This window comes from Sceloporus occidentalis, unplaced genomic scaffold (genome assembly GCF_023333645.1).
Source record: "Sceloporus occidentalis isolate IW3139 unplaced genomic scaffold, rSceOcc1.0.p SCAF_36, whole genome shotgun sequence".
NCBI classification, from domain to species: Eukaryota; Metazoa; Chordata; class Lepidosauria; order Squamata; family Phrynosomatidae; genus Sceloporus; species Sceloporus occidentalis.
This window is the reverse complement of record NW_028317016.1, coordinates 9,692,941-9,720,484: the sequence shown is the minus strand read 5'-3', so window position 1 is coordinate 9,720,484 and position 27,544 is coordinate 9,692,941. Positions and strand designations below refer to the sequence as shown.

The 27,544-nt window shown below is 42.5% G+C and overlaps 1 protein-coding gene across 2 annotated transcripts in view; it reads left to right on the top strand.

Annotated features, from left to right (window-relative positions):
* LOC149297927 (SH3 and PX domain-containing protein 2B-like) overlaps positions 1–27,544 on the top strand; it is a 69,098-nt gene that overhangs the window by 16,953 nt on the left and 24,601 nt on the right. For both annotated transcript variants that reach the window (XM_089488095.1, XM_089488094.1), the window contains exons 2-4: positions 2,126–2,206; positions 19,840–19,915; positions 26,586–26,662. In XM_089488095.1, coding sequence (XP_089344221.1) covers positions 2,126–2,206; positions 19,840–19,915; positions 26,586–26,662 — 234 coding nt within the window. The remainder of the gene's footprint in view (positions 1–2,125; positions 2,207–19,839; positions 19,916–26,585; positions 26,663–27,544) is intronic.

Here is a 27,544-nt window from a genome sequence, read left to right as displayed (position 1 = left end):
TCGTGTTTGTATTAGAGATGGTATCATTACATAAGTTATGGTGGGTAAAAGGTGATGGAAACCCTTCCACTTAAATTTTAAGAGGTAGTAGAAGTATTATTAAACACTCATCTACAGACACCAGACAAGCCAGAAGGCTTGTTTTTCCCTCAGAAATCTCATGGTATTAGAGATGGTAGAAGACAATGTGATAAAACTGTAAAACTCTTCAACAGAATTTATTAATGGAAAAGGTGGATAAAGTTATCTACTTGGAACAAGGCTCATGACATGGCTTGACAATCATGCAGTTATTTATGTTCATTTGTATTTAATCTAACACCCTTTATTGTGCAGAGCTACTTGGCTCCGATCATTCCAGTTTGCTAATACTTCAACCTATTAAGCAGACTAGAGTGCCGTTGGTATGTATGGGAGCCAGCAGAGTTCTGCTGGAACCTGCCTCTAGGCTCTTTTACATGAAGGTGGGGCCCCAATGTGCCAAACAATGCTTGCTTCACGTATCCCTATAAAGGAAAAAATAAGATTGGTGAATATCCTTCATTGTGCCAACACAGAAAAAGATAGTCATATAACATTTTGGGACCTTAAGAGGTAATAGTTTGTTTCCGGATGGAGAAGAGTTGCATACCTCTTGCCACTGCCTCAGGTAGCTCCCCCACTGCATTTTGTTGCTGCACAGACCTCCACTGTAGCTCCAATGAGGCCTCCTCAGAATGCTCTATAGCTGAGGGCTCCAAGGAGGTTCCTCAGGTAAGTTGGGCGAGTGGCTGTGCCTCTGGCTATACCTACTCCCAATGCTGGCGCCAACCAGTAGAAGTGACACATCCCCCACATCGTTCTTTGACCTCTGTCCCTTGTGCTTATTTTCGCTTGCTTGTACTCTGTTGAAAATAGAACAGAATGTCATTGAATTCTGTATTAATAAATACTTTTGAGTCCCTATAATCAAATATTTTTATATTTATTTAAAACTGATTATGGTCTGTATTGAAAAATGATCATATATAATACAAAGGAGTCTTACAGCAGATGAGTTTGAATTAAGCTTTTTTAAAATAAATAAATAAATTAATATCACATTTGTTATATATTAGGTTCCTTTCAAAGAAAATGTACTGAGCATTTTTATCTTCAACAGAGGGAATAAATATTTTTTCTCCATATGAAATGGCCCTTTTCACTTTATATGCACTTACATTCTCTGGCTATATCATATAATGATATTTCTGATAAAATTGACAACAAAAAAAATTGTAATAACCCACAGCAATGTGACATTTTAGGTACATCCCCCAAACCCTTCCCAGTTGTCGATAAAGTTCTAGTGTTTATTTAAAGTTATATGATTAATCCGTTCACAGACCCTACGTTGTGAAGTAGCTGCTATGGGTTGGAATTCTAGTTGCTGAAGCGGGTGACAGCATTCTAATTTAAGAAATCACTTCAAGGCTTTTTTTTTCGGGGAAAACCTTATATGACTAGAGCTATACTAAGGCTTAAATATCACCCTGAAATATGACGTAATGCTTTGGAAATTTAAACAAAACGGTATCCGCTATCAATCAAATGAGTGCTTGAGCTCGATTTCTTTAGGGTGATGGCCAGTAATGATGTAATGGTGCAAAATACTTTGGGGCTTAACTGCTTAATTGCGTGATGTCATCTGGCAACAGAGAAAGGACTTCCAGATTGTATTCAAATATATGGAGGGTCTGAACATTGTTGTGGGCCAGTCAGTAGCAGGACATTTTATTTCTCCCTGTGCCAAGGCTTTGACTGATATTGTAAATTCAGATCCTGTATGATGGGCCTTCCCTAATGACGTAATGTCCTAGAAGTTGGCATACAGTATGTCCTCACGTGGCCTGTATGCTATAGTTGAGCTTCCCTAATACTATTTCCAGGGAGTACATTAATATTTTGTATAATTCTATGACTTGAGGTAAGAGATACCTTCCAGTGGTTTCACGATGAAGAACATAATCTAAATTTTTTAACAAAGCTCTTATTTCTCCTTTTCTGCTACGAGCATCTCTGCAAATCTTCCAATTGGGCAATCGGTAAAATTTTATTTATTGGGAACTAGAAGTTAATCTTTATCCTTTGTTTTCTATCCACACAGGTGTACATTATTAAGGTCACATGGTCGAATGGAACCACAGAGGTCATCTACCGAAGATATAGCAAATTCTTTGACCTGCAGGTAAGAAGACAAGTGGAAAGTTAAATTATTGACGTGAAAGGTCTGGAATTAAAATTTAAGCTATAGAAAAAATAAAATCTTTTGCTTCCTGTTATGTCAATGCCCTGGTATGTCTATGCCCTGATATGTAAAACTTGATTGAGATTATGTCTTAAAGAATGTATAAAATACAGTGATGCATAACATGATGCATTTTTGGATTTTCATTTTTGTTAGTCATGTGATATTTTTGATGACTTTCCTTTCCTCAAACGCCATCTTGAGATGATTTTATTTCTGATCATGCTAATGAATTCCTCCTGTTATGATAGTGGTAAAAGAAAATGTCAGGGGTTCCACTTTAAAAGGACAACCTAGTGTCCCTGACACCTCACTTTAGAAGAATCTATATTCATACCTGAGAACTTTTGCGCTCCGGCTACCCGGAGGGTTCCCTTTGCGGGACGTGCCCAGGACTGCCCGCTGACATCAGTGGGCGGTCCCGCTGATGTTGGTGGGTGGTCACCTTGATGTCAGAGGCGTTCCTACTGAAGTCAGTGGGCGTTCCTGCTGACATTGCGGGAAACCCCCCCATTTAAAGTTGAAATGGGTGGGGAGCGGGGTCTTAAAACTGACGATTCAGGCGTTGACCCGGAGAAACAGAGAAGTGGCGCTTCACCCGGAGTTCTCCGTGTCAAACGGGGATAGTTCCTAGGTATGTGTATATTAAATTTCCTGTAAGTGCTTTATTATGCATTCTTCCAAAACAAAACAGTTACCCGTCCTAGAATTTGCAGTCCTGCTGCAGCAGCTGTCCTCCTCCTCCATGGTCTGACATTTCTCACCACTGATTGGCAGCTTGAATCAGTCAATCAGTGACGAGAAAGCGTCTGTTCACACATGTTCATGGGGCAGTAGAGACCCCTGTCCCCAGCTTTCCCTGAACCGGAGCTGACAGGAGGTGAGTAGATCATGTGCAGGAGATGTGTTCAACCAAACACATCTATAATAGTATTTAGCTGGCATGTGGAAAGGGACAAATCAATATGCGGTTGGAGTATCTCTTTAAGTGTGTGAAATCATTGTAGTAAATGTTCACTTAATGCAGTAATCTAAACATTGCACTGCAATTGTGAATCCTTTCCGTGTGACCATCGTTCTAAACATGATTGCAAAACCATTTGGAGTGTTGCACATATTATCTGTCTGTTAGGGACTAAAACACCCTTTGCTAAAGCACATTTCTATGATATGTTTCCCCCACCCATAGACTTTCCAGACTGTGACACAAAATGCCTACATCAATTGAGTCTTTTGGAGAAATAATTCCAGGCTTCCTGCTATAATGGGCTTTCTTTCTCTCTCATCATGCAACCACCACATCCGTTGCATAGGTACAAGATCTCATGTGGGCTGTGGAGGTTGATGATACTGTTCTGTTCTCTACAATTAAACGTTTTTTTTATGTGAAGTGACCTGGCTGTTGTTTTCCTTTTTTGCCTTTCTACTCCAAGGGCAGTTTCAGAAAATGGTTTTGTTCCTAAAAATCTATTGTGTATTCAGTAATGCAGGTAAATACATTATGACTATCTATATAACCCTTTCTCATTCCACTTAAAGATCCATTATATATATTTTAGGCATGTGTGAATTTTAAATGGTTCATATGGCTGCTCTGTTGCATACGTTAATGGGATGACCATTGGCATGATGAAACAAACAGGAACTACCAAACCCACACTGGCATTATCAAAAAACAGACATGGTATAATGGTGTAGAACAGGGGCGTCCAACATGCGGCCCGCGAGACCTCGAGGTGCGGCCCGCGTAAGATCGGTTGCCCTGGCTGCAATGTCAAGCCCTGCTACAACAAGCGCCCTGCTACTTACCAGTGGGAGGGTCTTTTGTACTGCAAAGAGGAAGCGGAACCCAGCAGAGTTCACGTGACATCACATGACTCTGCTCCAGTCCTGCTTCCTCTGTGCAGTACCAGAGAACGCAGAGGGAGGCCGCACCCTCTGCTGAAGTCTGTGAGCGGCATCGAGGAGCTGCAGTGCAGGTAAGGGGGTGGGGAGGGTGTTTGAATGAGTATGCGTGATTGAGGGAATGAATCTGTGAATGAATGAGTTTAGGAATGAATGAGTGTGTGTGTGATATCATGGATGTGTAAGTGCTGGAACACTATCATGCCAAGTCAGCCAGTACATGCTGCCCCCCTTGTGTATTGATGCTGCCAGCGGTATGGGGTCTGCACATCTCTTACAGCCACCCTGTTCCAGCATGTACTGGCTGACTTGGCATGATAGGAGTGTGATTGCTAACAGCAATCACAGTCCCATCATGCCTTGGTTCCAGCATTTACTGGATGGATGTGTAAGTGCTGGAACCTAGGCATGATGGCTGACTTGGCATGATAGGAGTATGATTGCTAACAGCAATCACACCAAGTACAGTCCCATCATGCCTAGGTACCAGCATTTACTGGTTGCCTGCCTGGGTATGATAGGAGTGTGATTGCTGTTAGCAATCACACTCCTATCATGCCAAGTCATATTGCTAATTTTTTTTGTCCAATTGTGGTGTGTTACCTACTTTTATTAAACATGTGAGTTTTTAGTATTATTTTTAAAGGTGGGGGGTCATTTTCGGTTTTGGCTAAGTGAATGTTTTGGTCCAGAAGTTTCATTTTGGTGCATCCCTAGAATAAATAGAACTATTTCATTTTTAATTATCCTGAATTTGTAGTCACAACACTTTCTAGGCCCAGAAATCAGTGAGAGGAAAAGTAAAGGTTTTGTGTCATTTACTTTATTTTAATCTGCATATTTTATTAAAGGCCCTATTTTCTCACAGTGAAAAATGAGTGCGGCCCTCGCACGTATACAATTCTGATGAAGTGGCCCACTGCAGAAAAAACTTGGACACCCATTGTAACACCTACCTGTCCGGCCGGGGTCCCACGGCGTTCCTCGCGCACGTCCCCCTCGTGTACTGACGTGCGCTCTACACGCACACGAGGGGGCGTGCGTATAGAGCAGGCACGCCTCCCGGTCAATGACGGTTCTGTTCGGGCTGCCGCAGCATATCAGCAGCGATCGGAGAAACGATCCGCCGCTACATGCTCGCGGCACCCGACCAGTACCTCTTCTGCCTGTGTGGCACTGCCGCGTCGCTCGCGGCGGCAACACAGGCAGAGAGGACCTCAAGAGGTTGATCGCCGCTGCATGTCCACGGAGGTTGTTTTACCTCCCCTGCCTGTGTGGCCCCTCCACGTCTTTCACGGAGGTAACACAGGCAGGAAGTTTTGTTTTGTTGTTGCCATCGCGACGACGCTATTGCGCCGGTCGCGATGACGTCATCTTACCTGCTCTCCCGCCATTGGCTCTATTTAAACCTTCCTGTTCCTTGTTTCATTGCCCGTTCAACGAGTCCATGTTAATGTTCTCTGGGTGCTCTTGCGAATTGATTGATCTCCACGTGTACCAGACCTCGGCTTTGTTATTTGACCTTGATCCTGCGCTGCCCGTCCCGACCTCGGCTTTGTTATTTGACCTTGATCCTGTGCTGCCTGCCCCGACCCCGGCTATTGCATTGACCACGCTCCTGTGCTGCCTGTCTCGATCCCGGCTTGTCTATCGGATATTCTCGCCATCTCTGCATCGTGGGTCCATCACCTGTGGTGCCTGATCCGGCGTAACACATTGAACGGGCCATACCATGGACCCCGCGGAAATGGCTAACGTCCTCTCCCGCCAGGACCTGCAGGACCAGCTTCTTACGTCCCATTCCTCGCAATTACAGACCTTATCCAGCAAACTGGACACCATGACTGAACTGTTACGGTCTCTGGCTGTCGCTCCCTCGGCCAGACCGTCTTTCTTACCAAGGGATCCCAGCCCAGAGGAAGGAGGTGCTACCGCTCGCTTGCCTCTTCCGGACAAGTATGCTGGGGATCCTAAGGAATGCAGGGGGTTCCTGAACCAATGTTTGCTGCATTTCCGTAACCATCCACGGGCGTTTTGTACATCCTCCAAACGGGTGTCCTTCATTATCTCACTGTTGAAGGGTGAGGCACTGCTGTGGGCCTCTCCCCTTATTGAACAGGACTCTGACCTGATGGATGACTGCCCAGCTTTCATGGCAGCCTTGCGTTCAGTCTTCGATATGCCAGGTCGCAAAGAAACAGCGGAGACCTCCCTGTTGGAGCTACAACAGGGACATAAGACTCTAGCCCAGTATACAGTGGAATTCCGTACCCTGGCCTGTGAACTCCAGTGGGATCAAGGCGCCCTCCGAGCCGCTTATCGGAAAGGTCTCAATGACAAGATCAAGGATGTGCTGTTGTTCCATGAACCCCCATCTGACCTGGAGGACTTTATCACCCTCTGTTTGCGTGTGGACAAACGCATTCAGGAAAGACACTCGGAAAAAGATAAAGGCAGGCGATATCGGCCGTTTACCTCCCACAGCAGTCCTCATTCTCCATCTACCACACCTAGCCATCCCTCCGAGGAACCCATGGAGATCGGCACTATACGTCATCTCACCGAAGCGGAAAAAACACGAAGGAGGAATCAAGGACTCTGTTTCTACTGCGGGCAAGCGGATCACCTCCTACGTACATGCCCGCAACGTCCGGGAAACGAAAGAGCTTAGGGGCCAAAGGAGGAGAACCCCTAAGCATTAAGAACATTTCTCCTCCTCAACGCATGTTAATACCAGTCTCGCTTAGGTGGCTAGACCACTCCGTGGTCACCCACGCTTTCATAGACTCCGGGGCGGCTGGTGTGTTTCTGGACGAACAATGGGCAGTACGACACGGGCTACCAATACGACCCAAGAAGACTCCTTCTGTGGTGACTGCTGTGGACGGTAGTCTCCTAGGTCGGGGAGTGGTCACCCAAGAGACCAGTCCGCTTACTATGTACATTGGAGCAACCCACAGAGAAACCATCACGTTTGAACTCATACAGTCACCTCATGCCCCCTTGATACTGGGGTTCACCTGGCTACGGCTGCACAACCCTCGCATTGACTGGGACACAGGCGAGATACTTGCATGGAGTCCTTCCTGTCACCGCCTTTGTTCTCTACCTTGCACACGGGTGAACCTCGTTCTGGAAATCAAGCCTACAGACCCCAAGCTTCTAGTGCCGAAGCATTATTGGGACTTTCTGGACGTTTTTTCCAAAAGACAGGCAGAACGCCTACCCCCTCACAGACCTTACGACTGTGCCATAGATTTGTTGCCGGGTACCATGCCACCACGAGGACGCACATATCCCCTGTCGGAGCCCGAAAACGAGGCCCTTGAATTGTACATCAAAGAGAGCCTGGAGAAGGGCTTCATCCGACCCTCTTCCTCACCAGCAGGGGCCGGATTCTTTTTTGTTTCCAAGAAGGAGGGCTCCCTTCGACCATGCATAGACTACAGGGGACTAAATCGCATAACCGTAAAAAACCGGTATCCTCTTCCGTTAATCACGGAGATCTATGACAGATTGAAGGGGGCTACGATTTTCACCAAACTCGACCTAAGAGGGGCATACAACCTAGTACGCGTAAAAGAAAACGACGAATGGAAGACCGCCTTTAATACAAGATATGGTCACTATGAGTACAGGGTCATGCCCTTCGGCCTATGTAACGCTCCTGCCGTGTTTCAAGCCTTCGTTAATGACGTGTTCCGAGACATGTTGCTCTCCCACGTAGTCGTCTATCTCGATGATATCCTTGTATACTCACCTGACGTCAAAACTCATCGTATACATCTACGTTCTGTCCTGCAAAGATTACGTGAGAACAGTCTCTATGCCAAAGCCGAGAAATGCGACTTCGAAAAGAACAGCCTTCCATTTCTCGGGTACATCATCTCCGCTAATGGCCTCGAAATGGACCCCAGCAAGTTGAAGGCTATCCTCGATTGGCCTATTCCCCATACCGTAAAAGCTGTTCAACGCTTCCTGGGATTCGCCAATTATTATCGGCGCTTCATACGCAATTATGCCTCCATCGCAGCGCCCATTATCGCCTTTACTAAAAAAGGGGCTAATCCCAAGTACTGGTCCGTGGAAGCCGTGAAAGCCGTGAAAGCCTTCGAGCGACTGAAACAAGCCTTCTGTTCAGCACCCGTTCTGCAACGACCAGATCCTGCCTTACAGTACCTCTTAGAAGTGGACGCTTCAGAGAACGGTGCTGGGGCTGTTCTATCTCAACGAAACCCGACAACGTCCAAATACCTCCCCTGTGCGTTCTTCTCAAAGGGCTTCTCATCCGCCGAACGCAACTATGATGTGGGAAACAGAGAACTACTTGCGGTTAAAATGGCCTTTGAGGAATGGCGTCACCTACTCGAAGGTACCAAACTGCCTGTTGTGGTCATGACAGACCACAAGAACCTACAATATATAGAATCCGCTCGACGCCTGAATCCTCGACAAGCCAGATGGGCCTTGTTCTTTACCCGTTTTAATTATGTCATGACATATCAGCCCGGCAGTAAAAACGTCAAAGCAGACGCTCTCTCCCGTCAATTCGATAGCCATCGTGACTTCACCCAAGAGGAACCCATCATTCCACAAGCATGCGTCATCTCGGCCTTATCATCTTCCATGATGCATCGGATCCGTATGCAACAGGCGCACATCACCGCTTCCCAACGTCCTCCATCAGGTCGCCTCTACGTTCCCCAGCGGTTTCGTGGTGATGTTCTCCACTGGGGTCATAACCCACCTCTGGCCGGCCATCCCGGAGCCCGCAAAACGGAGTACCACATCCGGAAAACCTTTTGGTGGCCGTCCTTAACACGTGACGTCAACGCCTTCATTGCCACCTGTCCCCAATGTGCTCGTCACAAGTCCGTGCACACCCGGCCTTCTGGTCTCTTATTACCTCTTCCCGTGCCAGAAACCCCATGGACTCATATAGCTATGGACTTCATTGTCGACCTTCCTGTCTCTAAAGGGTTCACTACTATCCTCGTTGTGGTTGACAGGTTCACCAAACAGGCCCACTTTATTGCCCTACACAAGCTACCCACGGCATCCCAATTGGCAGACGTGTTCATCAGAGACGTGGTGCGGTTACATGGCCTGCCGCTCCACGTAGTGTTGGATAGGGGCCCCCAGTTTGTATCCAGATACTGGAGGACCCTTTGCTGCAAGCTAGGCATCCGGACACATCTGTCCTCAGCTTATCACCCGCAATCGAACGGCCAGACGGAGCGCACCAATCAGACCTTAAAACAATACCTGCGCTTATACGTCAATGAACGCCAAGACAACTGGTCGTCCTTGTTACCCTTGGCCGAGTTGTCCTACAACAACGCTGTCCACGAATCATTACGTTGTTCGCCGTTTTATGCCGCTTTGGGATACCACCCAATAGTTCTACCACCGCCATCTGCCGCTCGCGGTGCTTGCATTCCTGCCGTCGAGGAGCGGGTTGCCAATATGCGTGCCCATTGGGAAACCCTCAGCGACCAGCTGGTCAAGGCCCAGACCCGCAGCAAGGCTGCTGCTGACAAGCATCGTGCTACGCCTCCTCGCTACGAGGTCGGCGACTATGTCTGGCTGTCCGCACGGAACATCGCACTACGTCAGCCCAGTAGGACACTAGGTCCCCGATTTCTCGGTCCCTTCCGCATCATCCGTCGCATCAACGAGGTTGCCGTGTCCCTTGCTCTTCCTCCGTCTATGCGTATCCCCAACACGTTCCACGTATCTCTCCTTAAGCCCTGCGTGGTTAATCGCTATTCTGTGTCCCTTCGTCCTCCTGCCCCTGTCCTTGTCCGCGGTCACGAGGAACACGTCGTCCGCCGCGTGCTCGACTCCCGTTGGCACCGCGGATCCCTCCAATATCTGCTCGACTGGCGTGGGTACGGTCCTGAGGAACGGTCCTGGGTTCCGGCCCGCGCTGTGCACGCGCCTCTCTGTGTTTCCCGGTTCCATGCCCGATTCCCTCACCGTCCTGGTCCTTCGCGCCCGGAGCGCGCTCCTGGGAGGGGGGTTGTGTTACACCTACCTGTCCGGCCGGGGTCCCACGGCGTTCCTCGCGCACGAGGGGGCGTGCGTATAGAGCAGGCACGCCTCCCGGTCAATGACGGTTCTGTTCGGGCTGCCGCAGCATATCAGCAGCGATCGGAGAAACGATCCGCCGCTACATGCTCGCGGCACCCGACCAGTACCTCTTCTGCCTGTGTGGCACTGCCGCGTCGCTCGCGGCGGCAACACAGGCAGAGAGGACCTCGTAGTTAACCGCCGCGGGCATGCCGGCGGCGATCAAGAGGTTGATCGCCGCTGCATGTCCACGGAGGTTGTTTTACCTCCCCTGCCTGTGTGGCCCCTCCACGTCTTTCACGGAGGTAACACAGGCAGGAAGTTTTGTTTTGTTGTTGCCATCGCGACGACGCTATTGCGCCGGTCGCGATGACGTCATCTTACCTGCTCTCCCGCCATTGGCTCTATTTAAACCTTCCTGTTCCTTGTTTCATTGCCCGTTCAACGAGTCCATGTTAATGTTCTCTGGGTGCTCTTGCGAATTGATTGATCTCCACGTGTACCAGACCTCGGCTTTGTTATTTGACCTTGATCCTGCGCTGCCCGTCCCGACCTCGGCTTTGTTATTTGACCTTGATCCTGTGCTGCCTGCCCCGACCCCGGCTATTGCATTGACCACGCTCCTGTGCTGCCTGTCTCGATCCCGGCTTGTCTATCGGATATTCTCGCCATCTCTGCATCGTGGGTCCATCACCTGTGGTGCCTGATCCGGCGTAACACCCATGGTGTAGAAAGTGCATATGAAGAAAAAATTTGGTATAGAACATCTGTGGAGATGCATGTTTTTTTAACTTTATAATGATTCTTTTCCCATGATTATATGAAATATTAATGAGTACGGATGTATATTTCCTACAGCATGAACATAGGAAGTCAGTAACCATAAAAAATAAAATTCTGTCAATGACTGTGTGCTGGAGGAAGTCCAATCTTTGTCCGAGGGAGGAAATTGACTTCTTTGCTATTAACCTGTTTAGGTAATAGGATATCTTTAACACTTATTTATTCAATCTAAATATGAGTACTACCAGGGCCGGATGTGTGTGTGAGCATGGATGTGTAAGTGTGGGGGGGGGGGGTGCAAGCATGGCACAGGGAGACTGTTTAAGGCTAGGATGCCATATGGAGACTGTCTGAGGCTAGGATGCCAAAAGCAGGCTTTTTTTGGGCAAAGTTGGAAAGTCCTGTGCTTCCAATCTGGGTGTTGGGCAGGTCCTGTGGATGCAATCTGGGTTGCCTGGGCTGACATGATACTAAAGGAGGGGCAATATGCAAGAGTGTGGGGGCATTAATTCACAACAGGGGTGCTTGCTGGGGGCATCACATCAATACTAAAGGGGGGCTGGGTGGGGGGAGAAATATACAATGTGGGGTTGGCTGGGGGCAATACACAAGGGTGTGGGCATTATGGTGACTACATCAGCCATGTCTTCCAGGACACATCATTTTTACATATTGCTGACTAGCCCAGATAAAATGCCCTGCAGTATCGGTGAGAGGAAAAGTAAAGGTTTTGTGTTATTTACTCTATTTACAATCTGCATATTTTATTGAAAAGGATTAGTGGCGCTAATTTGTGGCTACAGGCATCCCGTGTATGATGACTTTTTTAAGCGTACTGATGTACTCCCAATCCCATCACATAAGATTCTATACTATATTATATGGGCAGGTGTGTGTCTTCAGGTGTTTTTTGATGTGATTTTCATTCCCCCTAATGCAAGTAGTTCACTTTTAATGCCGGCAGTCAATTTTTGAGAAATATAAAATGTAAGTGCAAGGTTTACCCCCTTGGACAGGGGTGTCCACGTTTTTTCTGCAGCGGGCCACTTCATCAGAAATGCATATGCTCAGGGGCTGCACTCATTTTTCATGCCCAGGCAACCTGCAGGAACCTGGGCATAATAGGAGTGTGATTGCTGTTAGCAATCACACTCCTATCATGCCCAGGCAACCAGTAAATGCAGGAACCTGGGCATGATAGGACTGTGATATCCTGAAACCTGATTAGCTGCCCCCTTGTGTACTGATGCTGCCAGCAGTATGGGGTCACTTACAGCCTCCCTGTGCCCCCCCTACTTACACATCCGTGCTGTCACACGTACACTCATTCATATACTCATTCATTCACAGATTAATTCCCTCAGTTATACACACTACCCCACCCCCGCCCCCTTACCTGCACTGCAGATCTCATTCGCAGACTTGCGCAGGGGCTGCTGCTTCCCTCTGAGTTGCTCGCGAGCAGCTTCTCTTGTACCGCACATTTTTTATTACTATAAGAAAGGGTGACCGTACCCAAAAAAAAAGTAGGCACACACTTGTCAGGGTGCACCTGGTTTTTATTACCCTACTCCTGATCGCAACGTCTCTCCTCTGAGACCTCCTATGAATAGAGTCACCAGAGTTTACAGCCTATCCCGACCGCCTAAACAGAATACATTAGAATATAATTTTACCCACCCCTGATTACTACTAAGGTGCCAAGTCTCTTCTTATCTGTGTAAATACCCATATATAGTCTTATTAACCAAAAAAAATCGCTAAAATCTACTGTGTTTATGAAAACTACTAATGTGCTTAATACTGAACCACAAGAATATGTCGTTATCTTAAAATATGCTGTTATCTGCCTGAAGCAACCAATACCTCTTGCACTTCTAATTGCTAAAGCAGTTTCGCTACATATTACTATTAAGCCGTTATATACTTTTTAAAATTGAACATATACTTCATCTCTCACATCAACCAAGACAGCTGCTTAGTAGCCTCCACCACATTGCTAAAGGATGCATCTTATTCTGAGCTTGCCAATAAGGGCAGTCCAGAACCAAAATACAAAGCAAACTGCTTCTGCGTAAGGTAACCAAGAACCTCAGACATACATCTCAACCATCATGGGCCTTATCACTAGGATGCAGTTGGTATGCCTCTAGACAAAAAAGAGCAAAAGTCCATGTCGGGAATGACCTTTACACTTGGGGTGGATCCCAAGAAATCCTTAAAGGGTGAATATAAAGAGTTTTGAATTTGAACAACTCAACTTAGTACACCCAGGGTACCAACCTCAAGGGTAAATGTGAGTCCAGATGTGGCCTTCCTTGCTTATTTGTGCCTAGAAGGGTAATAAATGCAGCTTAAAATAAGGCCCTTGATGACTGGGTTGCACATCTGGGGTTGTTGGTTCCATTATGCAGTAGAAATGTGCCCAACTTTTGCCTCTCATTCTGACAGGTGGCCACATCCATTACTGCAATTTTTATGGGAGCACAGTGCTATGAATGCTTGGATCCACTTGCTGCTGTGCTATATGTTTTACCTTAAGTTGACAAAATGCATTGATGTTCCTTGGACACAAGCAGCAGGTCCAGACTGGCGATGAAATGCAGCCCTGCAATCTTTAGGGCAGTGCCCACTAATGTACATACACATTGCTGCTGGATATCCCCGCACCAGTGTGCGACTTTTTGTATTCAGCAAACAGTGACTCAATGCAGGGCCGAATTTGTTCCTGCGTCGGCAGTTAGGGTACAGAAAGTATGCTGCGCTATTAGATGGTCAGTTCAGGCTGTTTGTTCTGTGAAAATATCAGCATTTGTGAAATGATGTTGGCTACACAGATCTAGCGAGAGATGAAGCACTGCTTAAAGGCTGGCTTTTTCTTATTCTGCTCCTCTTGATCATATCTGGAACGTCAAAGGAAAATAAAAGCACACAAATTAACGTTTCTGTAACAATGTACAGTAGCCTTTGTGACCTTGCTTACATTCGTTGTCCAAAATTGCGGTTAATTGTGGAATATTTGTGGTGGGGCAGTTAGTCTGAAATGTTTATAAATCCCACTGTACTGCGCTGCTGAATATAATGGTGATATATAGAACAATGAGTCATAATAATAATAATACAGTGAGTCTGTCATCCAGTTACATGAGGTCTGCCTTATTTTTCCCCGTCTCCGCTATACATCAGTCTAGATTTTCCAGCTGCCTATTTGCACTGATAGCAAAACCAGTCTTTTGTTACCAAACGAAAGGGAGACCTACAGTAATTGCTTATTAATTACAGAAGATTCTCCACTGACTGATCAAAGGCAATGGTTGGCTTTGTTACAGGTCAGTAGGTCCAGAACCTAATTTCCTCTATTTATGCTGAGCTTCAGCTTATACTTCTCTTCGCAGATGACTGCTAGCTTTGGATCATTGCTCATACATGAGTTTTACATGACAACAAAACTATTTCCTGTGTATTGTATACATTTTAATTATAAAAAAGGTTTATCATTGAAAAAGTCTGTAGTCCCTTAATTATATTGGCAGGTATGTTGTGACATGATGGTCTTTCTTCTAACAAATCCGTGTCTTGTCTGTCCCTGGATGTTTTGCTGTAGAAAGCTTGTTGAGTGTGGCTTGACAGGGTCTTTAAAATGACAAAAATTAAACAGACCTCTGCTGACTTGGTAGAGAGAAACTTGTGTTCTTTTTTCTTGAATTATTGTATTTTCAGGTCATAACCAGATGTTAAGATCTGGCTACCATCCAGTATTTTGTACTTTTGTAAATTATACATTTTTGTTTTTGTCGCATGCTTTCTGAAATTGATTAAAGTGTTACTGTAATAAGATATTAGACATTGGTTTATGAAAGACAAAGTTCCAAAGTATCCCTTTCTGAGACCCAAACCCCTCTGTTCTTTTTTACTCTGACATGTTGTTTCGAGGTGTTCAGAAATCTGGGTTTAAATAAATGTAGAACAGTACTTCATAACATGGTCCTAAATATGCTTAAAAAATATTTTGTTTTTCCCCAAACACGCTAAAAAGTGTAATTTTTTTTTCGCCTTTTCAGATATTGGGTTGTATTTCGAGTAGGTTCTTACACAACTTCTGTTGCTTTGGGCAATTTGTCTTACCTTACCAACTTGTTCTTACATGCTAGCAAATGGAGAAATAGGTTTGAATCTGTTCATGATGTTACTTGGATTGTATGCTACAGGTTATGTTCACAGTTTGCAGTTCTTAACCGTTGGGTTTCAAGCTACACATGGAACACATGGAATCAGACCAAATATCACATTATAGACAAAAGACTCTCATTTACACTTTAAAGTGGAGGCAATGACCTGGAAAGGGAGAAGGCTGCCGATTGATCAGTGACTGTATGGCAGCTTCTAAATAGGGTGACCACACCGGCCGTGTTTTCCAGGACACCTATAACTTTTACATATTGCTGATGTGCTCATATAAGGTGCTGCCCTGCGGTATATGGGACTCATGGAAGGGAACCAATTAGTCAAATATACATCCCCAGCAGGACAGTATTTTATCTGGGCTGGTCAGCAATATGTAAAAAATATGTGTCCTGGAGAATATGGCTGATGTGGTCACCATACTTTCTAAATGCAGGAGAAAAATAATCAATTAGATCCATGTGACAGATATTGGTGCATAGAGCAGGCAGCCTAATGCTACAATGGTCATGGAAACTGTTTTTTTTTTTTTTTAAAGTGTAAAAGACCATTTCTATTTTAAGAAATACTTGCCACTACATATTTTTCTGTTGCGCTTTCTATTTTAAACTTTTTATGAAACATCGAAATTGACGGTAGATAAGAACCACTCAGCTGTCAAACTCTTTAGAAATAAATTAAAATTCATTATCATTATATATTTTTTAAGAGTGATTCCATTTTTATTACCAAAATGTGGTTTTACAGGCCAAACCTCATCTGCCTGCACCTCATTTATTATTGATGTACAATTATTTTGCGTTTTAGACTGTATATTACGGCAACTTGAAAGCATTATGTACAGCCTTTATAAGGAACTCTAAAAACCTATAAATTTGTCTTGTTGGTTATTGTAAAAATATTATAATTTGAATTCCTCTGAGAAAAGATAGAACATCAAACCCGCAATTATCTGTATGTACTTTGCCAGAACATTCCAAGTGTTGGTTCTTTTATAGCCAACTAGCATCTTGGTCATCCCAACAGATGAAACTGGGGGCTGGACAGTGGTGTAATAAGATTAGTCAGGAAATCAGTCTTCCACGATTTCTGATGTCTGGTCACTAATGCCACAAAAATATCTATTTACTGCAGAAGGAATTAAGTGAGTATGAAAAATTGGGTGATTTTTGGGGGGGTCAGAGAAGAGGTGCGCGTCAATTATTAGCTTTGAATGGACCATTATAAATCATTTTATAATTTTTTTTCTTCATTTAAAAATCATTTTAAACCCCACATGTTAAATAATGCTTTGTGGGACCTCACCTCCGAATATTTCAGTGCAGTGCATTTTATTAGATTTTTTATAACTTAAATAGCTCGATCATGAACCATGTGTTTTGTGATATTTCTTTTGAAATCCTGGTTCTTGCTGTTTATAGTTATAGCTTATTTTTTATGCTTTCTTTTCCAGGATCCCCATTAAGTCTTCTTCTGTAAACCATCTCTCTTGAACAAATTGAAATACTTATTAACAATTTTATTTGTCATGTCTTATGTACAATTTTATGAATGGATGCATTTATTGGCTATATTTTAAATAAATACTTTTTTTTTGTTTGTTTTTTTACTTTTACATGAGTGTTGATTATTTTGGTCCCTGAATAGTTATGGGGGAAAAAATAATTTATTATGATCTAAACCTTATTATCACTAACACATTTCTATTTAGAATAACTGTGATCAAAGGAAGAAAAGTTATTTGATGCGACTGCCTACAGTTGTAGAATACACTGGGGAATTTTTAATTTGGGTACTAAATTTAATAGATCCTTAAGTTATGTTTTTTCAGTTCTTTGTTCCACAGAAGGTATTTCATTTTTTACTTTGCATAGCTAGACTATTTTATGTCTTAAAAAAACTTGAAAGAACATCCATCTTTACACCAGATGTCACAACAGTCTTATAATTTGAGAGTTCAAGACCCTCTCTGCGGTTGCTAAGTCTGGCTCCTTTGCACCACTAAGGAGGATGAAATATGTTGGGATGTATTAGTACAGGAAAACTCAGCAGACTGAAAATCTAAATATTTTCGGGAAGCCAGAGGCTGCTGACTGTGCATTTTTTTAAAGCCATTTAAATTATACATGATTTCTAGGATAGGTGAATTGAGAATTCTCTTGACAGGTCAGTTTCTCTTCCCTCCGGAGTACTGTAAATAATTGTAAGCTGACATTGAACTTTTGTCATCAACTTTTCTTGCCTTTATGCCTCTTGGCTTAATTCACAGTGGTTATCCATTTGGACCGCCATCAGCACAACAGCTGTTATCCTCTCAAAGAAAGGATTTGTTTTTGCATCTTCCAAAATGTGGTTGGCCTTATTCTTGTATAAACCAATTGACGTGGCTAAATCCAGGGCTTTCAGTTGTTCATGTATGGAAAAACTGAGGCCAGCATTTTTTTTATGTCTTGTTACTAGGCAAATGCGAGAAACTATCTTTTAGCTAGTACCCCCCCACACCCATTGGTTTTTTAAGTGTTTAATATATTACACAAATTACTTTTTTTTCTTTTCAATGACTGACCACTCCTTAAAATCATTTGAAATATTGGGAAGTACATAAAATAAAATTTAATAAAATTACCAATATTTTACATGTACCTTTCTACTCCTGGATTTAGCTAAGTGTGTTTTGCATTTTCCCATGCAGTTTGGGGGAATCATTTCTTTATGCGTTCTACCTCTTGCTGTGTTTTAGAGGTGTGAAGCCTGATGAATATTTGGTTCCTTAAAACGTTCTGTTATTTCCATGGTTTATAGCAACAACATCAAAGGTGTTTAACCAGTTTCCATGATATCATAAGTAAGAGCATCATACTAAAATAGCAAAAGGAAGCACATCATCTCAGTTCTCACCCTTGGTCCCCTTTGGCCCCTGACATTGTCATGCCTGATTCTGCTCTTATAACATTGTATATCAGAGCTCCTTAAAACAAAAATAAAATGTGAAACATAAATAACACAAGACATTTTTATCTCATATTAACGAGTAGTTGACAAAGCTTCAACATGTCGATCAGTGGTACAAACATAAGAAAGTCTGTTCAATAAAGAGAGAGTTGACAATGAGAGCTTCCCGAAGAGTTGTGTTTCAACTCATTGACTATAATCTACATTATGAAGAGTCAATCCTATTGCGCTTCTGCTGCAGGAAGAGCTTGACTGAAAACTTATAATGTATAGTTAAATATGTGAGAGTTCTTCAAAGCCTACTTGCCCAATGGATTATGCATTATACAGAGGCAGATCAGCCCTTCTTGCTTGAAACTTTTGTAACGGATGGCCCTTCACAATAAATAGTGAACCGAGCTAGTTGAGTCTGCAACTCTACTGCAAACTTTGTCCACTCTCCGTTTAGTGGAAAAACCCCAATGGCCTTCAAGCCTTGAATGATTTATGTAATATGGAGGAACAAATATTAAGTGTCTGCAACAGATATCTCCAGTTATCCAGTCTGGTATCCATAGAGAATTCACCACCTTTTCTGCTTCTTTATCCTTATCTCTCCGTTTAGTGGAAAAACCCCAATGGCCTTCAAGCCTTGAATGATTTATGTAATATGGAGGAACAAATATTAAGTGTCTGCAACAGATATCTCCAGTTATCCAGTCTGGTATCCATAGAGAATTCACCACCTTTTCTGCTTCTTTCTCCTTATCTTTCCTCCTCTTTCTCTCCATATTTTCTTTTCTTAACATGGTGGTTCCATGGTAGGAGCTTGAGGTATGTTCGCTGTGCTTGTGGCTTCAGTGCTGGGTACCGGGATATTACATCATATCTCGGTGCTCTGCATCAATCGAGGAAGCATTGAAGCCGAGGTCTGTATAAACAACCTTTGGGCACTCCCTGATCAAGGCTCCACAGACAGCTGCCTTGGCTACCTGGTACTAAGAGCGGCACAGGGGCCAGCCCAACTCTTCAAGCACACTGGAATTCATAATGTATAGTAAAGTCAAGGAACTGAAACACAACTCTCTTGCAATCTTTCCTATCAATTTTCCCTTTAATTACCGTAATAAACCCCCAAGATATTTCACTTACGAAACAAAATATTTTAATTTGCATGCTTTAAATCCCTAATTGTTCACACTTCCCACTTAATTTATAGCCATTTTGTATTCTTTATTGTAAGAAATTGAGTGTAGATCTGCTTATTATGCGGGAACTGTTCTTTGATGTGAGAAAAAAGTTTGCGCCGTGGAACAATAACCAGCATGCTTTCTTTTATTACTGTATAGTTTTATACTAATCTGTCACACTCGGCCTCTAAAAAAGGAGAATTTAGCATATCACAGATGGTATATGGACAAAGTTGGGTAGAATTACTAGCAAATTAAGTGCCTGTTTTTTTTATGGGGAACCTTGGCCAGAAATATTAATTTCCCATAAAGTTTCTAATAGAATAAAAATCTCCTTTTTGTGTGTCGAATGACTAGAACAATGGTAACGGATCCATGAACAAATGGTAGATTTAATGGTGTAACAAAATTGTGTTTTGTACAGATGGATTGCCAATAATGAATACTGATCAGTGTGCACCCTACTTCTATTTGCCTGGGCATTTATATTCCATGTAATGTGTTTTACAGATGCAACTGTTGGACACATTTCCAGTGGAAGGTGGTCAGAAGGACCCAAAACAAAGAATTATCCCTTTCTTACCAGGTATGTATAGCATAGAGACCCATGGCAGAATACTGCTCCTTTGTTGTAAACTTTGGGGGGACCTGTGCTCCACAGCCATTCTGCTATGAATGGTGCCCCTTCTCATGTACCATTCTCATGGTGAGGGTGAAAGAATGGAGATCTCTGCTTGACCCTGCACACATCTCATTCAGGTCCTCCCTCACGGTGTAGCATCATATTCCACTGCTGTTTTTGCCCTAGTACACGAAGTGATTTGGAGGAGACATTATTGAAAGGGAGTGTTAGCCTGATTATCGGGATTGGTGAGGGATCATACCTCCCGCCAGATTCTTTGCAGTCACAAGTATATTAAGTATGCACCAATCAATATTTTATTTTTTAATGATGATATGTTTAGTCGCATTGTAACACTGCTTCAGTGTTGGTCCAGTTACTATTGGAGCCTGGGCAAATTCTTATATGTATATATCACATTTTTTTATATTACTATTATTTTTGTTAACATTTACCATGGTTTGGGATTTGAAATATGCCTGCTGCAGATTGGAGCTCATAGTCTTCAACAACTGCAGCTGTGACAACGATCATAATGCCCAACTATTGTTGACATTCAACTCAACAGTGTCCTATTCCAAGATATTCATCATACTGCTTTTACCTGTGATGTTGTTAAATTATGTTCTGGTTTTTTTTCTACTGTATATGTGATGGGTAACTGGTATGAATTTAATTTGCTTACACTCCCTGAAAGTATTCCTTCCAGTATTTGTCTAACTGCATGCTAGTTCTGGAAGTCATTAAGGGCTGTGGGTCTATGTCAGCAACTTTGAGTTCTGTACAATATGAATCAGCAGTCCGCAGCGCTCAGACTTTACAGCCAAAACATTAGTCTCTGCACTAATGCATCTGGGTTTGTTCTGTTCTTTTTTCTGTGAGCTAAGCCCTTTTGCACATAAACATAACATCCATTGCAGAAACCCGCTTTTCAGCTATTCCAAAGCCTCTGTTAAACTTGCTTTTCCAACTATACTACCTTTTCAAAGGAATATTTGTTTATTTTTGATGCTGTGTGTAGGTAATGACTTCAGTATGCTATAGTAGTATACTAGTAGTAGACAGTTCAGTTTGTGGATGGTCCCGTCCATCTTATTTATTGGGTGAAATGTAGAGTGTTGGTGAAGTGAGCCAAATTTAAAATAACTGTGTAATAATTTTTTTCAAGTAATAGAAATGACAGGCTACGTTGGGCTTTTTGGTTGCTCAGTCCTGCCAGTGTTATGCACAGAATGAATGTTGAGATAAGAGAGATACTAGAACAAAAATTCCTTTTTGTTCAAAAACAGAATGGAGCAACTAAGACATTTTGGACTGTTTTTTGACCAATCACATCAGCCTTGTGTCCTTTATCTTTGTGAGAGAAAAAAATCAATAGTTAGAATATAGATTATCCCTTGTTACATGGTGCCTAGAAAGAGATTTAGATGGTCTTAACCCCATCAGTACCAACCAGTTATGTGGTGCCTTTTTGGTAGAAAACATTTTTAACCCAGCAGTTTAAAAAGAAGTAAAAAGTAAGACCAACATTTGTGTATTTTGGGGAGGCTGTCTGGAGACTATTTACATGCAAGTCAATGCTCTTTTTGTGCCCCTGAAGACCTTTTCTATGAAGTGACAGGTGTAGCTAACCAAATCTGACATGATGAAGGTTTGACAGTGTGCACGTGAGGTCATTTTTTAGCTTGCCTTCTACACAAAGCTGTCAAATGTTTGTTGAACTTCTAAGACCAGTCATCCAACCAAGGCATGGATATTCGTGAGATGGTGTGTGCTGTGAGGTCCTGAAAGGTCTGTTTCCATATCTAAAAGCAATAGACTGATTTACTATTGCTTTAAATTGTTCTCCATTACCAGTAACCCTGCAGAAACTCTTGGTTTATTACATTTTTTAGACATCCAAAGCACTTGTCACATTTTGTTACTAGCAGTATGAGAAATCATTTCATTGCCCTTCACTGGCACTACCACTCTGCCAAGTTGGGAGGCGTTGGGTTTAAAAGATGACTGGTATGGCCTTCCTCTTATTTCTCATTCCCACGTCCTTAGAGCACCTTTGAGATCAGGGGCTAAACTAAAGGAAACCTTACTAGAGTTCTATGATTAGCAGAGATTATGACTACAAATTTCCATGTTCTGTAGAAATGATTTGCCGTATATCTCTGTTTGACCTTTCTTTTTTTGTCCGAGAAAGTTTCTGTATTATTGTTAAGAAAGCCTGGCATTCAGAAGGAAAGTCTTGCACGCAGCTTTGGGGCAGAGGACACTGACGAGAACAGCAATGCATATCTGTTGCCAAGGAAGTTGAATGGTCTGGAACACACAGCCTTTTGTACAGACACACAAACGCTGGTTTATCTCAAATCTGTGCTCTGCGTAATAGGATTGTGCACACACCATATAGATTTGACAGGCAAAAGCAAAAAAAGACGAGCTTTTGGTCTGCTGGGAAAGCTGGGGCTGTGTGCGACTCCATAACCCTCTAGTATTTAAACAACACATTAATCGCTCTTGGCATTTAAATAGGTAAATTGGAACAACAGTAAAATTAAATTAAAAATGTAATAAAACCCCCCCAAAACATTGAGACCTTTATTTTGTTACCTTTGCAAGCAATTATAACAGTTTGCAGTGACTTTTAAAAGTGCTGTTCCACCCACTCTGCTAAATGTAACACTTTTGGAAATAAATGTAGAATTAGAAATAATTAAATAATTATAACTCTTTCTGCGAGGCGTCTTAAATAATTATTTAATCATGTTTTTATTTTGTTTTATTTATAACTTTTTAAAGAAGTTTTGTCATGAGACCCAAAACAGGCACAAAAACTTCTTAAAAGTTGTTGGTTTATGTGATTAAGCCCTTAGAGGAAAGAATAAAATGTTTATTTACTTAACGTACTTGAGAGCGCTGTTGCTATTTGCAGGCTCGCGGTTCAGTTGAAGCCGACAGGACTTGGCAAGTCTGCTCGTTGAGCTCTACAAAGGGAATGAAAGCCTTGCTAAACCTGTTTCTTAAATTAAAACCTGATTACCCTTACGGACATGCTCAATGCTGCATAACCCCATGTCACACGGATGAGCCTAACATTGCTGGAAGTTCCCTGTATATATTACAAATATAATCGTATCTGGGGATGTCCCGTGGTTGGCCACTCCGAGTTCCCCCTCTCCAGCTCCTTACAGGAGTCAGAAAGGGGTGCAGCCGTGGGAAATGAGCAGGGATAACCATGTATAGAGCATAGATAGCCCCAAATGGAACGTAAAGGTCTGGGATTTGGGTGGGGAGTGGGCAGAACATTAGTGGGAGTGGGTTTGACCAACTTTTGTTCCCCTGTCCTAAGACTGAAGATGCCAACTCAAGGCCCTGGTGAAGCAGCATCTTATCTATAGCCTTAAGATGAAACCTAGTAAGTTCCCAGCTCCGCAAGTAACAAAGGAGTGAAGCATTTCAGGCATTATGTAATTATCAGACTTCTATCTATGGGTCTAGTCTCAATCTCTGACAGTGTCTCTGAATGACTTTATGTAGGCAAATGTGGCATCTGTTGACAGAAGGGTTTTAAAAGGTCGATCTGCTAAAGTTATATCCCCTGCCACCATTTGGCTGCGGTCTGCATAAAGTTGAAAAATATAGGGTTATAACCAAAAGACGTACGATCCTTCCATATGAACAATATACTGATACAATAATCCATTATTTGATGACATCATCTTTTTGCCTTTCCCAGAAAACATATCTATTCCAAATTTTCTTTTAAACAAGGGTGTTAACCAAACTAACAGAGCGATATGGAATAATTTGCCTTTGTTGCAGGAGGGAAGGTGAAATTAGGACACAGTTTCCATTTTTAGGGCTTGTCTCCTGATCTGTAGAAATGTATGGAAAACATCTGCGTGCTATAGAAATGCACCCACAGACTGACCTAAATGTTTCTGTCATGCAAGCTCCCCCGCCCCCCAGGAAACCAAATAAATCAAGAATCTTATTTCTACATCCCCCAATTTTTTTCTGTCTCTTTTTATACAAGTCAGCCGTTTTATGTATTTATTTGTTAAGCCCGGCAGTGGAAACTGAGGGCTGATAAAACGACTCTTTACTTTACAAAGGCACTTCAGGTTTTGTTGTATTACTGCTCTCATCACTCTCGGCCAGAGGCAACGTTAAGGGGTTGTTAATTGTGACCTAGTCATAGCCAGAGTGCCAAAGGGTGTTAGACCAAAGTCAACCAACTTTGCCAAGAAAATCTAAATTGTCCTGACATGCGATTGGAGTGGAGCTCTGATTCTTCCATAATGAAAAATCTGAGTTCTTGTGCTTATAACTCACAGCACAAAGTTTGATGTCTGCAGTTCACTGTTGCAACTAAGTATATCACTCATTTTTTAATGGGCACATATACCAGTATATTTTCTTTCATGCTTGACCAGCACATGTAAAGTGCTGTCCTGCACTATGTTGGATGTATAACTGAGTTATAAGGAAAGTTATCTCCTTGTCTCATGAGTTTATGCATCCAGCATACTCGTAAATGGGAACTCTTTCCTGGAGACTGGGCCACTGCGGGAAAACTCTGGGTTGCCGGAGTGGCTTTGTGCCACTCCTTGCCCACTTCCCCTCTAAAATGTTTGTGTCCCGCGATGTCAGCGTGACTGCCCACCAACGTTAGCAGGACCTCCTTCCCACAAGGGGTGTTCCGGGTAGCAGGAGAGAGAGTTCCCAGGTATGAACATGCTACAGGCCAGCACTTTACTTGTGCCGGTCAACATTATGTGAAAATCATTTGTATCCTAAAAAAATATGGCTGATATGGTCACCATTATCCGCACATCCTTTGATCATACTGATCTGACTTTTGATTGTAAATAAGTTTTTAGAAAAAAAAAGATTTTTAAAAATGTAGCGATGTTATTTGTGGTTCTAATGTTTACTATTGCGCCTTGTGACATGGTTACAGTAGAAATGTTGGTGGCTCCAGATGGCACATAAGCAGATTCCGTTATACATACCCATCGAGAAGGTTTCAAGGGATCAAGGCATTGATCTGACACTGTTTGGAATACAACCAGACCTCTGAAACTCTATAAAACCTAGAGAAATACCAAAATTGAAAAACTGAGGATTTATTGTTTGTTCCTCCACATACTGTTGTTGTTGTGACACATGCTTGGACTATTGTTGCGGACCGAAATGACAGATGTACTAGCTACTTAAGCCGGGTTTTTGCCAGCATGTTGCGATGACGTATGGAGGACTTAAGTTGGGTAATGGACAAAACCAAATTTGTTAAAAACAGTGTTGAATTATCAGTGGCTACATGCAGATACGTGGCTCTTTTTTTTCATTGCCTGTACCCTGATGAAGAAACCTCTGATGTCGTTAAAGGCTCTGACTCTTTTTCTATGTTGGCCAAATGAAAGACATCACCTTTGTCTAAAACCACATCTTTCATATGACCAGAGCTAAGAATGAGTGTATACAATGATGAAGTGAATATCCCAGAAATGGTTCCTAAAAGAATTCCTTTAATGTACAGTAAAAACAAACCCCAGACAGGAAGGAATTCTTATAGGATCTGACTCAGGTCTGACACTTTAAATGAGGAAGTCCATTAATGTGGCTTACATTATATATGGTTGGAATCTGTATACCAATACATCTTTTCTTTTTTTCCCTTTCCATTTTCTTTATTTCTAGGAATTGGTTTTAAATATTTATATTTTTTTACGTGTACTGAGGATGTTGAGAGGTGTTTTCTGTAACTTTTTATACTGAAGGTTGCTAAACAAAAAATGAATATGGAGCCCACATCTAATATACAGTATACCATATACTGAAGGGACATTGCTGTCAGGCTGTTCAATTTGACCCTGCTCAAGGAATTTTTCCACTTCTCGCTAGATCACAGAGGATGCATTGGAAATGTCCTTTTTTTATTGCATACTGAAGTTGGAATCCAAGATATGGATGAACCCCGTTTCAATTAGATTACTGCATTCCGTAACTGTTATGAATTCATTTCTATTCTAGGATATAGAAGACTACTTTTCTCTCAACTAAAAACCCCCACCACACATAAAAAAAAACATTAACAATCTACAGTCAAAACATAACGGCAATCATTTGGCCGGGTTGAGCCTCTCCGCTTCAAAATCTTGTGTGTTTGGTGTGGGAGCATGAAGACACACATATGTTAAACATTAAACCTGTTAACATACAGAGCAAAATGTCTTTCAATAACAGTTTTGTTTCTAAAACAAGAACAAATAATTACATTAAAATGAGGGATAGATACAAACTAAACATAACACAGAAGAAACACAAACAACACTGAGCAATGCTCTTAGGAGCTTTCACTATGAGGAAGCTAATGATGGTGGAAGCATACAGTTAGTACGACTGACCGCACAAGCATGACTTCATTAAACCAAAAGCATCCCCCTGAATAATGAACGATATATGTGCCAGAGGGCATAACATAACATTGCAAAGAGTTAAGAGGTACTGCAAAGAGAGGTACTGTATTGACCTTTCTTTTGGATAGACATCATTTGACCATATGGTTATGTTGTTAAAATGGAAGGTCACACAAAGTGCACAAGGAATATTAATGTTTTCCTCTTCTGTCTTTTAGGAAAAATCCTTTTTCGGCGGAGTCACATACGCGATGTAGCAGTGAGGCGCCTGATTCCTATTGATGAGTACTGTAAGGTGAGTAAGTCCTTAAGCCCCCTGGGTACCTTTTGTGTTCAATGTTTTATTACCGAAGAAAGTTTATCTGCTATTTTATATAAAAAGTATGGATCTTCTGGCATTTTGTCTCGTGCCTCTGTCGTTTTTTCATAAAATGACTTTCATTGTCATTTTAGTCTAGTTCTCCTGTAACTCTCATGACCTGAGCCCTTATGTCAGCGAACCCATGTGTTTCATTAGAATAGTAGATTAACTACATGAGTAAGGCTGATGGTAGGATACTTACAGTATTACTATCAGTAGTATTTACAATAACATTTAGAAAAATATGGGGGTGACCTTTGTGTTTTTAAAAAAATGATCTTTGTACGATTTGTATGTATTAAGACTATTTGGAATGGGCCTGTAAACCTTAATTGCGATGGCCTTTAATATTATGTGAAGTCGTATAGTGAATGGGTTTGAGGTGACCCTGCCAAAGAATACATAGTTTGCATTCTATGCAGTTTTCATTCTAGTCTAGCATTCCTTGTTTGTTTTCTTTTAGTATATCCAGTCTGTGTTGTAAATTGCCATGTACAGGATAGCAATAAATCTTTCCAGATTTCCTCTTAAGACCACTCTTCCAGGAATCTAAGTAGCAGGTATTTTATGATTGATTTATCAAATCATTCAATTTGAACATTGTGTGCTCAGACTATAAACCAACATCTCTAAGGGAAAGATCAGATTTGGTTAATTGGGCCTTATGCACTAGCTTATAGCATATGCTTTTGTGGTGTGTAATATCCTTTTAATAAAGTCCAATTTGGACCAAAGCCTGGGATCTTCTGCAAGCCCAGCGACACCCCAGCTGGGAAGGGCTAGCAGTGCTCACAATGCAATGCTGACTAAAAAATA